Here is a 13,221-nt window from a genome sequence, read left to right as displayed (position 1 = left end):
AAGACCACACAAAGGGAGAAGGGGAGTCCCAGGAGATGTTAGAGCAAGTAAACACCTTTGTGTCCAGGGAGAGAAATTGCTGAGAAAGCAGCTTAGCAAGCTGGTCCCTGGTGTTCCTGGCCTCTGGCCCCCAGCCCGGGGCTAGCACGCCTCTGTGATCACAGCCCCCAGCCTGCTGTGCTCCAGCCCGCACCCCCACCCGCACCCCACCCGGTGGCCAAGAGCAGATTACTGAGAAGAACAATTTCTTTGTGACTGTGTAATTCCCTCCGTGACCGCGGCAGTGGGCAGACTCCTTGCCCCATGCCAGACCCCTAGCAACCATGTAGGGGGGCCTCCTGGCCCTAGCAACTACCCCTCAACATCAAGTGCACCCGCTAATCCCTGTGGCTAGGGGATGGGTGGACTTAGTTTCTACAGAATGTTCAGGGGAAATGAAGGAGAAAAGGCACCTTCTAGACCCAGTGCCTCAGCTGTCTTCACCCATGAGCTGCTGGGTCCTCTTCCATGGCATGACAGGAGAAACAAGGCCATGGGCACTTCACAAGGAGACTCAGGTAAGTGGCCCTGGCCTGGGGTGGAGGACTCCATGGCCAAGCAGTACCCAGCTTGAGGCTTGAGGCAGACAAGGCCACTGGCTTTGGCTGAATGAAGACTTCAGCTTCTGGCCTCACACTCACTCAGACTGACCCTCGACCTCCCCCTCCCAAGTAAGCGCCATCTTCCCTAGAGGCACTAATGGAGGTTGGCTGCCTTTTTGTGTGAGCCCTGGGCAATGAGCACTGCAGCTGTCCAGTGCAGGGTTAGACTCCAGGTTGGTATTCCTGTGCCTCACCTCCTCTACCTGATGAAAGGGAAAGTCCTCTTCCTCAGTAGTCCCTTGCTGGGAGCTCCTGAGGGAACAGGGAAAAGGCTTTCTCCCCAGACCAGTGTCTCCTGGAGGTCACTGACATTGCTCTCAAAGAAGCCCTACCTTCCAGTCATGACCACGCATCGTGACTGCGCTCCACAGTCTCCTTGTGGACACTCATAGGTACACATATACATCTGAGCTGTGGACGGGGGAGGTTGCACTTCACAATTCTCCCTCTCCTTCCAGATTTGGGGGCCCTGCCCCCTCCATTAGTGAGGCCATAAGGAATGATTGAGGAGCTCTCCCCTTTAATCTGTAGAAGTAATTTCATGTTTGTTTGAAATAGAAGATGAAAGGCATTGGGGATGGGCAGTAGAGCCCAGCATGGCCCTACCTGCCCAGTCCTAAGGTTCTGAGAGAGGGGTACCCATGGGGCTGGCAGGGTCAGCAATTTTATGAGGCAAAGAATATCCATACTCAACTCAGAACTTGGGCCCTGCTCAGCCTCTCAGCCACCTGTTAAAGAATCAAATTAGCCCAAGGGGCTCTCTAGGAGAGACCCAAGGGCCCAGTGAGTAGCAATCCCTGGAGGGGGGGGTGGGCAAGGGATTGCCCAATGTCTGCCAGCCAAGCCTGGCCAGGGGCTGAGGAGTTTCTGTCATGCTTTTCTCAAATGGCCACACACACTTTAAACCCCAATAAAAAGATACAATTTCTTTTGCTTCTGGACACAGGACCCTCAAGGCTCTGTTGTGCAGTGCTGGTGAGGTTAAGTTCAGAGCATAAACTGACACACCAGGTCTGGGAATGGCCTGGCTCTTCTAATAGCGGCCCAGCAGTGCCATAGGAGCCCTGCTGGGGCTTTGATTTGGGAAAACAAACAGAAATGGCACTGTGAGCCCCCACCTCAGGCCCAATTTAACTAGAAAACTCTAGCCTGACTGCTGTGGTGGAAGAGGGGACTGGCCAACAAAAGCCCCAAACTTTGGGGGGAAGGGGGACAAAACAAGCTGTCTGTCTCCTCATCCCCTCCTCCTGGGTTGCTTTTCTCACTGCAAGTGTGTTCTTGTAAAAACGATTAGATTGCAATTTGTATTACGTAGTGACCCCCAAATTCAGACATTTCACCCCTTTTCTCTGGAAAGAATGCTAAGAATGCTTCTCGGCCTCTCACTGTGGGGGGCGAGAAGGGGGGCAGAGACTTGGCTGTTGCACAACCTGTGTGGGAACAGGGCTGTTGCGCCAAGTCCCAGCTAAGAGGAGCAAGAGCCAGGCCTGTTACTATAGAGTCCCAGACAAAAAGTCCTTTCCCTTCTAACTCTTGCAGACAAAGCCCGGGCCTCCAAGAGCTGCTATGGGTTGGGGGCCTCTACACGCTAGCCTCCTCAGCCTGACTCCAGCAATTCTCCCTCTACCCAGGGAAAGATAAAGACAGATGGGCAGCCTGCCCAGGTAAGCCTGAAGAATGGGGGAGGGGAGTGGTGATGGCCTGGGTGCAGGGCTTCTGGGAGTCATAGTACCTGGAAAGAAAACGCAAGCAGCATGCAGCAACATCTCTGAGCAGGCTTTTGAAAGAATTGTCTCCCTGGTTCAAGTCACCCTGCTGCCCAGGCAGTGATATTCAACTGGAGGGGGAAGAGAGAGGCACCTTCTGCTGCCAGTTGGAGAGGAAGGAAATGAAAATACAGCACTGAAACCTCTCAGGGAGAGGTCAGGTAAAGAGACACCACTCTCTTTCTAGCCTGGGCCCTGTATAGCCAGGACACTAATGTCCTGCTTCATTCTGGTACCAGAATTTTAACTCAGGGTCATGTGCTTACTCACTAGGCTCATCCTTTACCACTTGAGCCATTCCAGGCTGGCTTTTTGTTGGCTATTTTGGAGAAGGGCATGCCGTAGATTTTTCTGTCAGGCTCAACATGGTCACTAAGAGAATGGGAGATTTTATTCTGTCTTCCTTCTATCTTCCTCACTCTTAACAACCATTAATTAAGCACTATTTGTTTATAAGATGTGAGCTGTGCTCATGCACAGTGGCTCATGCCTATAATCTTAGCTACTCAGGAGGCTAAGATCTGAAGGTCATGATTCAATGCCAGCGTAGGCAGAAAAGTCCATGAGACTCATCTACAGTTAATCAGTGTATGGTCAGAAGTGGAAGTATGGCTCAAGTGGTAGAGTCCCTGGGTAAAAAAGCCAAGTGAGAGGGTGAGGCCCTGAGTTCTAGCACCAAAAAGATAAAGATGTGAGTTGTGCCTATGAAGCATTGTCTATCTTTGGAGTGTTCAGTCCAGTGAAGAAGAAAAGTTTTTTGTTTGTTTTTTGTTTTGTTTTGTTTTTTGTTGGTCATGGGGCCTGAACTCGGCCTGGGTGCTGTCCATCAGCTCTTTAGCTCAAGGCTAGCATTTACCACTTAAGCCACAGTGCCACTTCCAGCTTTTTCTGCTTATGCTAAGGAATGGAACCCAGGGCTTCATGCATGCAAGGCAAGTACTCTACCACTGAGCCACCTTCCCAGCCCAAGAAGAGAAGTTTGAACCAGAAGTTTGAACTAATCATTCAAGGTATCTACTGGTAGGTAATGCTGAGAAAATAAAGAAGTTCTATAAAGAAACAGATTGAAAAATAATAAGCCGGGCACTGGTGGTTCATACCTGTAATCCTAGCTACTCAGGAGGCTGAAATCTGAGGATTGCAATTCAAAGACAACCCAGACAGAAAAGTTGGTAAGACTCTAATCTCCAATTAACTACCAGAAAACCAGAAGTGGGGGGCTGTGGTTCAAAGTGGTAGAGTACTAGCCTTAAGCAGAAAAGCTCAGAAAACAGCATCCAGGCCCTGAGTTCAAGCCCATGACAAACCTCCAAAAAAATTTTTTTGGTCAGTTGTGGGGCCTGAACTCTGGGCCTGGGCACTGTCCCTCAGATCTTCAGCTCAAGGCTAGTGCCCTTGAGCCACAGCACCACTTCCAGCTTTTTCTGCTTATATGGTGCTGAGGAATCAAACCCCGGGCCTCATGCATGCAAGGCAAGAACTCTACCACTGAGCCCCAACAAATATCCATTCTTTAGTGAGTAATGGGACTGCAACAGACAATGACAGGTGAATGTCCTAAACAGAAGGAATTGCAAGGACACAGCTGTAGAGCTAGGGTGACCTGGCTGTTTTAGCAGGAGCCAGCAGTCACTCAAGAGTGTGAGGGACATGCCACAAGATCTGGCCTCCAGACTGCCAGCATTAAGGTTCATGGCCACTGGTAGAAGCCACTGTGACTGCAGATATGGAAGTTCAAAGGCCACAGAAGAGATGTCTTTCTTCAAGTTATCTAGCCAGAAAGGGCAGAGCTTCTGGGGAATCAGTCTAGCAAGCAGCATGACAGGAACAGGGGAGGTCAGAAGGTCTGGTCTCTTGTAGGTCTTGTGGGATTATGTGATCCTCACAAGAGGTCTATGAAATGCCTTAACCCCATTTTATGGATGCATAAACTAAGGTTCAGAAGTAAAAAACAAACAAGCAGTAAAGTCAAGCCTGTGTGTTCCTCTTGCACCACCAACCATCACATGCATACAAACACCCAGCCACAGTCCCTTGGCTACCAGTCCACTTCTATAATCTGACTTGCCCCTGTAGAAACTCAGGGCATCTGCCAGCTTTCACCTGTGTTGGCCCAGGTGCAGAGTGACGGAAACACAGGAACAGATCCCAAACATATGGAGAAGAGTGGAGATGAGAATCTCCTGAAAGTGTCATCAGGTAAGAGAAGCACACAGCCTCTCACATGCATGTGTGTGTACGTGCACCTCTAGCACCCACCTGTGCACACGTGTTCAGACACAATGGCTCAAAGGCCAGGCAGCCCGGCAGCCCACTTTGTACTGCTAACAAGGGGACCATAATTACAGGAAGGGGCAAGCCCGGCAGATAAAAGGATACAAAATTTCAACATCTGTTGCCATAAAGGGATAAGGAGAAGTGAAACGCAAAGTATCAGTTTGGTGTCAGCAGGCAGAGAGCCAATTTCAAAGAGTTCAGGGGGACACAGGGGACAAGAAAGAAAAAGGAAAGGGAGGAGAGAGAGAAGAGAAAGAAATTACAGGGTTCCTTAAAGAGATAAAGAAAAAAGAGAAGGAAAAAAAGCTGTCAGTAATACTTTCAAAGGAGAAGGCAGGTACTTTAAAGAGGGGGCAATTCCCATAATCACCCTGACTGAAGGCCAGGCCTCTACACAGGGTGGGGGCAGGGGACCAGAGGCAGAGACAAAGCTACAGCTGGGCAGGATGGGCACAAATGATGCCCTCAGAGCAGCCAGCCTATGCTCAGGCCACTCTTTGCATCTCCAGCTGTGTGCCCTCTTCCATTCCAAACGCCTTTAGATGCCTATACTCAGGCTGGGCTCAGTGTAGGGACAATCTACAGTATAGAGGATCCAGCTTGCACTCAGGGAAAACTAAACCAGGCCACACCTGTGGCTGACCTGGTGTCCCTTACCAGCACTAGCATTGCTCTGGGGAAAAGGCTCAGCCAGGAGTCAGATCAGAGAAGGCTTAATGCTGACATGGCAGCAGGTTTCCTTAGGCAGATAGTGGCTCCAGGCCTAGACTCAAAGGCTGAAGGGAAATATAGAGGACCAGTCAGAATTGGTGGGAAGCCTGTGCTGCTCCTGCCCTTGCTGGGAAGAGATTCGAGATGGAAATGACGGCCTAAGGTGAAACAAGAATGATTATGGCTTGAAGTGGAGGGAAGATGGGGGAGTCTACAGGGCAGGCACACTGTGAAGGAAGGCAGTGCCCTAGGACTCAATGCCAAGGAGTCTGCCCTAAGAGCAGCCAGCTCTCCAAATGTTTCCTATCCCCCTTCACGGTTCCCAGGATGGCTTAAAGCTGTGGCTAGACCCATGGTGACACCCTCAGTTCTGGTGTGTCACTCCAGCTTCTCCATCTTGAAGCCCACCTGCCCAGAGCTACAGAGGCCAGCTGTGTTCTAGTCTTGGGACACCAATGCCAGAAAAATGGCAGAAAAGGCAAAACTCACAAGCCTGCAAGGAAGTGTGTGTGTGTGTGTGTGTGTGTGTGTGTGTGTGTGTGTGTCTGTGTGTGTGTCTGTGTGTGTGTGTGTCTGTGTGTGTGTGTGTCTGTGTGTATGTGTGTGTGTTGACCAGTAAAATCCACCTGGCCATCCAGCTACTAAGAGGAGTCCCCCACAGTCAACACCCAGCACCTCCTCTGGAGCCTAGCCAAAGGCCTGCTAAAATATATTGATTCCTCAAGGTCAGGTTTTTGGGGAGTCTTTTTTTTGGTCCAAGATTCAAACTTGGTATCTGATACTTTTGTTCATGGGCTAGCATGCCTCCAACCCCAAGGGTTGGTTATTTCTTTATTTTTTTTGGGGGGGGGGTCAGGTATATTGGATGGCTTTGGTATGGTTCCTTGGGACTTGACAGGACTACAGGGCCTAGATTGGGCTGGTTTGGTGGCTAGCTGTCACCAGTGTCTGTCAAGATAGAGGTACAGGAGTTCCTGACACTTGAGGTCTGAAGACCATACAGAATCAGAAGTAGGAACACTCCGGCATCCCCAGGTAGGATGAAGGACTCCACGTTCCTCATTTCAGCACATTAGAAATCCCTAATTCTTGGGCCTAATGCCATGGCACTTAGTTCCAAGAGAAAGAAAAGCAGGGGAAAAAAAGGGGTGGGGTGGGGTGGAGGAGGTAGCCACCAAGACAACAGCTAGAACTTCGAGGCTGCTTCTGACCCCGTGTGCTCCAACTAGCGCCCCACTCTCTTCTCTGCCCTGCGTATTAGTCCCCAGAGGTGGTGCTGAGAGGTGGAGGGAGCCAGGGACACCCTGAAAGCAGTCTCTGGGCATTCTGAAAGTAGCACAGGCTGCGTAGGAATAGGCGTCTAATGTGGGCGACGGCTCCAGATAGAGGACTGCTAGTGCCCAGCAGGGTGCCTGTACCTTGGAGGTTGTCCCAACCCCCACCATCACCTGAGGGCAGCCCAGAAACTCAGAGCCTCACTGCCCTCCTTAGCCCTCCCCCAATCCCAGTCACAGCACACACATGAAAGAAAATCCAGGCGCTGCTCAGGTTTCAGTAGTGACAGGTTAAAAGCAAAGAATCTAGCCAGCACCAAACACCGCCCAGCCAGAGTCCTGCTGGCGATGCTGCTCCACCTTGCAGATTGCCTGTCAGTCAGGCTTTGGTGTTATTGAAAGATCAAACTTGGTCCTGCCTGTTCATTACCTTAATCCTGTTTTCTACATGGCTTTATTATCTGCTTGGGCTCCTCTGGGAAAGACAGCTCCAGAGAGTCACCCTGTCCATCCATTTCCTCCCACCCCAAGCAGGTGCCTCCACTACAGGTTCTCTCCTCACTCCCTGCCTCTAAGCTATGCACAGCCTTGGAGGCAGGTCAGATGTTTGCACAAGACCCTGCTCCTCCCATGGGTGAGAAGGGGAATCTGGGGGCTAGAGAGGAGGTAGTGCCAGGGGATGCCCAGGGTGGCCCTGCCACACACAGAGCCCACCGGCTGGTTAGTGGAAACAGTAACTATGTCTCATTTGGCTCCATTAAAGATCCAGGGCACAGTCCACTCTCATTTGAGTTTATTTTGAGTTCAGTAACAACTTGGAGTTTGGGATCAATGAAGTCTTAGGATTTCATAAGAGAATAACACTCAAGAAGTTGCAACCACATGCAGCTCAAAGATCACCCAAAGTGATGCTGGCTACAATGACACACACAGCTGTGTGCCATCCTGCCCCAGTAGGGGATTATGTCAAGCACAAGACCATGCTATGTGACTGACTTCCAGCAGAAATTCTCAGTTATGACTGGCAAGAGGCTTCTCTGTTCTATGAAGTCAGCAACTCCTTCTTCCCTCCATTGGCCAGAAGTCACAGGTACATTAAGGACTGAAAGGCTAGGCCTCCACAAACTTCCAGGGACTAGTGTGAAAACAATTGTGGGAGCAGGAGACATCATGAGGACACAACCTGTGCTGTCTAAATGCCCCCAAGGTAACAGGCATCGTGCAGGGCATTTTCTCATAATTTTTACTTCTTACTGTGGAAACAAGTCCAGAAAATCCCCAGATCATGCTAGTGTGTGGCAGAGTAGTTCTGAAAGCCTTCCCTGTCCAGTCACATAGCTAGTGCTACATCTGGAACAACCACAGCTTCCCAGCACACAGCCTGGCATGGTTCTTCACCAGAGAAGGCTCCTCCAGCTTTAGACTTTAGCCCCTTTCAGAAGGGAGAAGGACCAGTGGAAGAAGTTTAGAAAGATGAAATCATAGGAACAAGTTTCATAGTCTGCAGCATGCCAGCCAATATTCTAGAGGCTTATGAATGGAGCCCTGGGGCTGGGAATATGGCTTAGGGGTAGAATACTTGCCTAGCATACATGAAGCCCTAGGTTCAATTCCTCAGTACCACATAAACAGAAAATGCTGGAAGTGGTGCTGTGGCTCAAGTGGTAGAGTTCTAGCCTTGAGCAAAAGAAGCTCAGGGACAGTGCCAACGACCTGAGTTTAAGCCCCAGGACTGGCAAAAAGAAAGAAAGAAAGAAGAAAAGAAAGAAAGAAAGAAAGAAAGAAAGAAAGAAAGAAAGAAAGAAAGAAAGAAAGAAAGAAAGAAAGGAAGGAAGGAAGGAAGGAAGGAAGGAAGGAAGGAAGAAAGGAAGAAAGAGAAAGAGAGAAAGAGAGAGAGAAAGAAAGAGAGAGAGAGAAAGAAAGAGAAAGAAAGAAAGAAAGAGGAAGAAAGAGAGAAAGAAAGAAACAAACAAACAAAAAAGAATGGAGTCCTGATTTTAGCTAGAAAGATGAGAAATCTGCTCAGGGTTCCTAGGAAAGGTGTCTTCATCTTAAAATATGTCTAAGGCAAAAAAAAAAAATGTCTAAGGCAGGGGACCTGTTCCTACCCTCCCCCTTCCCTTTCTTCTCTCCCCCTCTCCTCTCCTTTCCTTTCCAGTGTCTTGCCCTACAAGTTGTTGGCACTGCTCTAAACAAGCATAAAAGCTGGAGCAAAAGGTACTGTGACTAGGGTAGCAAAGCAGAAAACTGAGTGAATATGGGCCCTTATGGTCTTCACCCATTGACCCAGACACCCAACATCTGGACTCAGTGTCATCTAAGATCCTAGTAATCCTATTATTTGAGCCATTATGAATTAAGACTTCATTACTTATAGCCAAAAGTTATGGCTAACTGATCAGTTTGCAAGAAACAATGGAAGAACCTAGAACTTTGTGCCTGGCAAAGAGAGCCCTGGAGGTATAGAAGTAGTTTCCAGCCATGTAAGGGCCTGTCCTGTAGGAAGAGGTTGTGTTTGCTTCCAGCCCAGGACTATAGCTAAAGGAAGCATACTGACCATGACAAAGGGTCATCAGCATTTCAACATTCAGAGCCACTCAGGGATGCAACAAGTTGTTCAAGGAAAGTACTGAGTGCCCTATCCATTCTTGGTTGTAGAAAAAACCATTAAAGTGGTTTAAATCTAATTAAAGTGTCTTGTGTTATGAAGAAATCCTTTGTAAAGACTGAATCTAGAACGAAGATATGATGAACACTTCCCTGGAGAGAAGACAGAAGACAAAACAAAAGCAACCGAGAAAGGAGGAAGGCAAGAAATATGCCTTCATTGCTACTATAAATGGTTGAAATTAAAGCCTAGAGTTCTCAGGTTTGGCACCAAAAGCATAATCAATAAGAAAGTTGATGATTTAGATTGTATCAAAACTTAAAACTTGGGGGCTGGGAAGTTAGCTCAGTGGTAGAGCACTTGCCTTGCATGCATGAAGTCCTGGGTTTGATTCCTCAGCACCACATAAGCAAAAAGAAAAAAGCTGGAAGTGGCGCTGTGGCTCAAGGGGTAGAGTGCTAGCCTTGAGCTGTAGAGCTGAGGGACAGCGCCCAGGCCCAGAGTTCAGGCCCCACGACCGGACCCCCCCCCCCAAAAAAAAAAAACTTGTTCAGAAGATGTGATGATGTTAAAAGGACATAAAGACAAACTCCAGAATGAGAGAATATATTAGGAAGCCATGTATCTAACAGAGAATTAATGTAGAATATATAAAGATTTAAAAAAATCCAATGAGTCAAAGACACAAACAGACATTTTACTAAACAAGCAAGATATGTAGATGGCAGTTAGGCATAAGAAATATGTCTAACATCAGTAGCTATCTGAAAAATTCAAGTTAAATCTGTGATGTGATATCATCCCTATTAGTAGAGCTAAAATAAAAAATAATTACAACAAATATGGTCACAGTATAGATCTGTGAGAATGTAAAATGGAAGTGGCACTGTGGCTCAAAGTGACAGAGCACCAGCCTTGAGTAAAAAAAAATTCAAGGACAGTGCCCAGGCCCTGAGTTCAAGCCCCATAACTGACTGAAAAAAACAAAAACAAAAACAAAATAACAAGCAGTACTTCTATGGGTCTTAGAAGGAATATGCTGAGTTTTCAAAACAGCCAATCTCAAAAGATGGCAGGCTAGGGCTAGGGAATGTGGCTCATGCCTGTAATCTCAGCTACTAAGAGGCAGAGGTAATTGTTCAAGGCCACCCCAGGCAAAAATATGAGACCCTATTTGAAAAATAACTAAAGCAAAGAAGGGCTATGAGTGTGGCTCAAAGTAGAAAAGTACCTACTTTGTAAGTGCAAAGACCTAAATTTAAACACTTGTAACAGACACACAGACAGACAGACAGACAAGACACACACACACACACACACACACACACACACGTGACATGCTACGTGGTAACATATATATAAAATCTTCAAAATGACAAAATTAGAGTATACATAAATGGTCACCAGGAGTTAGAAGTAAGAGTCAGTAGAGGAGGGGAGTAGAGGGTGAGTGTGACTATAAAGAGGCACAAAAGGGATCTTTATGCTAAGCGTGAAATGAATAGTTTCATATCATAGGAGTCTACACATGATAAAATTACATAGAATAACGTATATAAAATAAGCATGATCTGAATAAAGTTTTAAGGATTATACTGATGTCCACTTCCTGGTTTTGATATATATTATCTAAGATGTTTCACAAATACTCTTCTATCCTATTTTGTAACTTCCTATGAATCAACAATTACTTCAAAATAAAAGGTTTTGGGGCTGGGAAGGTGGTTCAGTGGTAGAGTGCTTGACTTGCATGTGTGAGGCCCTGGGTTCAATTCCTCAGCACCACATAAGCAGAAAAATTCAGAAGTGGTGCTGTGGCTCAAGTGATAGAGCACTAGCCTTAAGCTGAAAAGCTGGAGAATGGTGCCCAGGCCCAGAGTTCAGGTCCCATGACTGACAAATAAACAAATTAATTTAATTTAATTTAAAATAAAAGGTTTTAGCTGGGAAGGTGGCTCAGTGGTAGAGCGCTTGCCTTGCATGCCTGAGGCCCTGGGTTCAATTCCTCAGCACCACATAAGCAAAAAGAAAAAAGCCGGAAGTGGTGCTGTGGCTCAAGTGGTAGAGTGCTAGCCTTGAGCTGAAGAGCTGAGGGACAGTGCCCAGGTCCAGAGTTCAGGCCCCACGACCAGACCCAAAATAAATAAATAAATAAAATAAAGTAAAAGGTTTTTGACAAGGTTTTCTTTCTTCTTCTTTTTTTTTTTTTTTTTTGGTTGGTCCTGAGGCTTGAACTCTCTGGGCCTGGGCACTGTCCCTTAGCTCTTCAGCTCAAGGCAAACACTCTACCACTTGAGCCACAGTGCCACTTCTGGCTTTTTCTGCTTATGTGGTGCTGAGGAATAGAACCCAGGGCTTCATGCAAGCAAGACAAGCACTCTACCACTGAGCCATCTTCCCAGCCCTTAACAAGGTTTTTTATAAAATGGCAAATAATCAGATGGGACTGTATAAAGTCTGCAGGTCAGAGAACTGTAAATATAACCTGGATATGCTCTAATCATTCTGTCTAATTTTATAGGTTTTAAAAAAATGTCATTATTTTAGGGGCTGGGAAGGTGGATCAGTGGTAGAGTGCTTGCCTTGCATGCCTGAGGCCCTGGGTTCGATTCCCCAGTACCACATAAGCAAAAAGAAAAAAAGTCAGAAGTAGCACTGTGGCTCAAGTGGTAGAGCGCTAGCCTTGAGCTGAAGAGCTGAGGGACAGCACCCAGGCCCAGAGTTCAGGCCCTATGACCGGACCAAAAAAAGTCATTATTTTATAAAAGTCATCTCTAAGTATAGATGGGATTTTTAAAATTATTTATTTATTTATTTATTGGTGCTGGTACTGGGGCTTGAACTTAGGGGCCAGGGCACAGTTTCTGGGCTTGTTTTCTCAACCCCTTAAGCTGTGGCTCCATTTCTAGCTTTTTGGTACTTAACTGGAGATAGAAGTGTCATCGAAGCTAGTGCCAGTGGCTCACGCCTGTAATCCTAGCTACTCAGGAGGCTGAGATCTGAGGATTGCAGTTCAAAGCCAGCCCAGGAAGGAAAATCCCTGAGACTCTTATCTCCAATAAACCACTATGCAAACCAGAAGGGGTACTATGGCTTAAGTGGTAGAGCACTCGCCTTGAGCTGAAGGGCACAGGGACAGCACCCAAGCATTGAGTTCAAGCCCCACAACCAACAAACAAACGAAAAAAAAGTGTTATAGACTTTCCTGCCCAGGTTGCTTTGAACCACAATCCTCATATCTCAGCCTCCTGAGAAACTAGAATTACAGGCATGAGCCAGTAGTGCCTGGCTAGATGGGATTTTACAGAGCCACAGAACCAGATAGTCTTTAGAGAAAGAGTATCATAAATCCAATAGTTATAAATAATACATGAAATTATTCAAGTATTATAAATTACTTCAGAAGTGCTGAGTTCCATTGCTAGTACTTGAAAAATGAATAAAGATATTTCAACAGTGCCAACAAGCTAACCCCAAAGGCATCACTGCTATCATGACCTTCAAGGCCGGGTCCTCCCCAGCGTCCTCCTGCACCTCTGGGACAATGAAGGCAAAAGCTGGTCCGTGAATTCCTTACCTTCCTAACTACCCAGCCCCATGTCAACATACACACAGAGGTTTGCCATGGTAAGCTCAGGAATCTCTTACCTGTTGAGGTCCCAGATTCTCAGCGGTGAGAAGTGCCCACAACAAGCTGTCCCTGTCACAAAAGAGCTGCCAAACAAAAGGAGAGCAGAGTTAGATCAGGCTTGTCAGAACTTGTGGTGGACACGGCTACACAATTTGAAATTCAGGGCCCTTTCCTTGGGAATCATGGGGCTAAGCCTGAATGAGAAAAGTGGCTGAAGGAGTGATCTAGCTGTAGAGCAGTTGTGACACGTGCTGTATGGGCTGTGGCTTCCCACAAAGCCTTCAGGTTTACTGATAGCTAAGCTTGGTGCTCA

The 13,221-nt window shown here is 47.2% G+C and overlaps 1 protein-coding gene across 1 annotated transcript in view; it reads right to left on the bottom strand.

Annotated features, from left to right (window-relative positions):
* The window catches only part of Fbxw4 (F-box and WD repeat domain containing 4), an 86,072-nt gene that overhangs the window by 1,952 nt on the left and 70,899 nt on the right, over nucleotides 1-13,221 (bottom strand). Inside the window, exon 6 of the mRNA XM_069994923.1 lies at nucleotides 12,926-12,991. Coding sequence (XP_069851024.1) covers nucleotides 12,926-12,991 — 66 coding nt within the window. The remainder of the gene's footprint in view (nucleotides 1-12,925; nucleotides 12,992-13,221) is intronic.

Source organism: Dipodomys merriami, unplaced genomic scaffold, assembly GCF_024711535.1.
Source record: "Dipodomys merriami isolate MVZ:Mamm:240054 unplaced genomic scaffold, mDipMer1.0.p SCAF_102, whole genome shotgun sequence".
NCBI classification, from domain to species: Eukaryota; Metazoa; Chordata; class Mammalia; order Rodentia; family Heteromyidae; genus Dipodomys; species Dipodomys merriami.
Note: the sequence above shows the minus strand (reverse complement) of the source record. Positions and strands in the feature narration are given on the sequence as shown.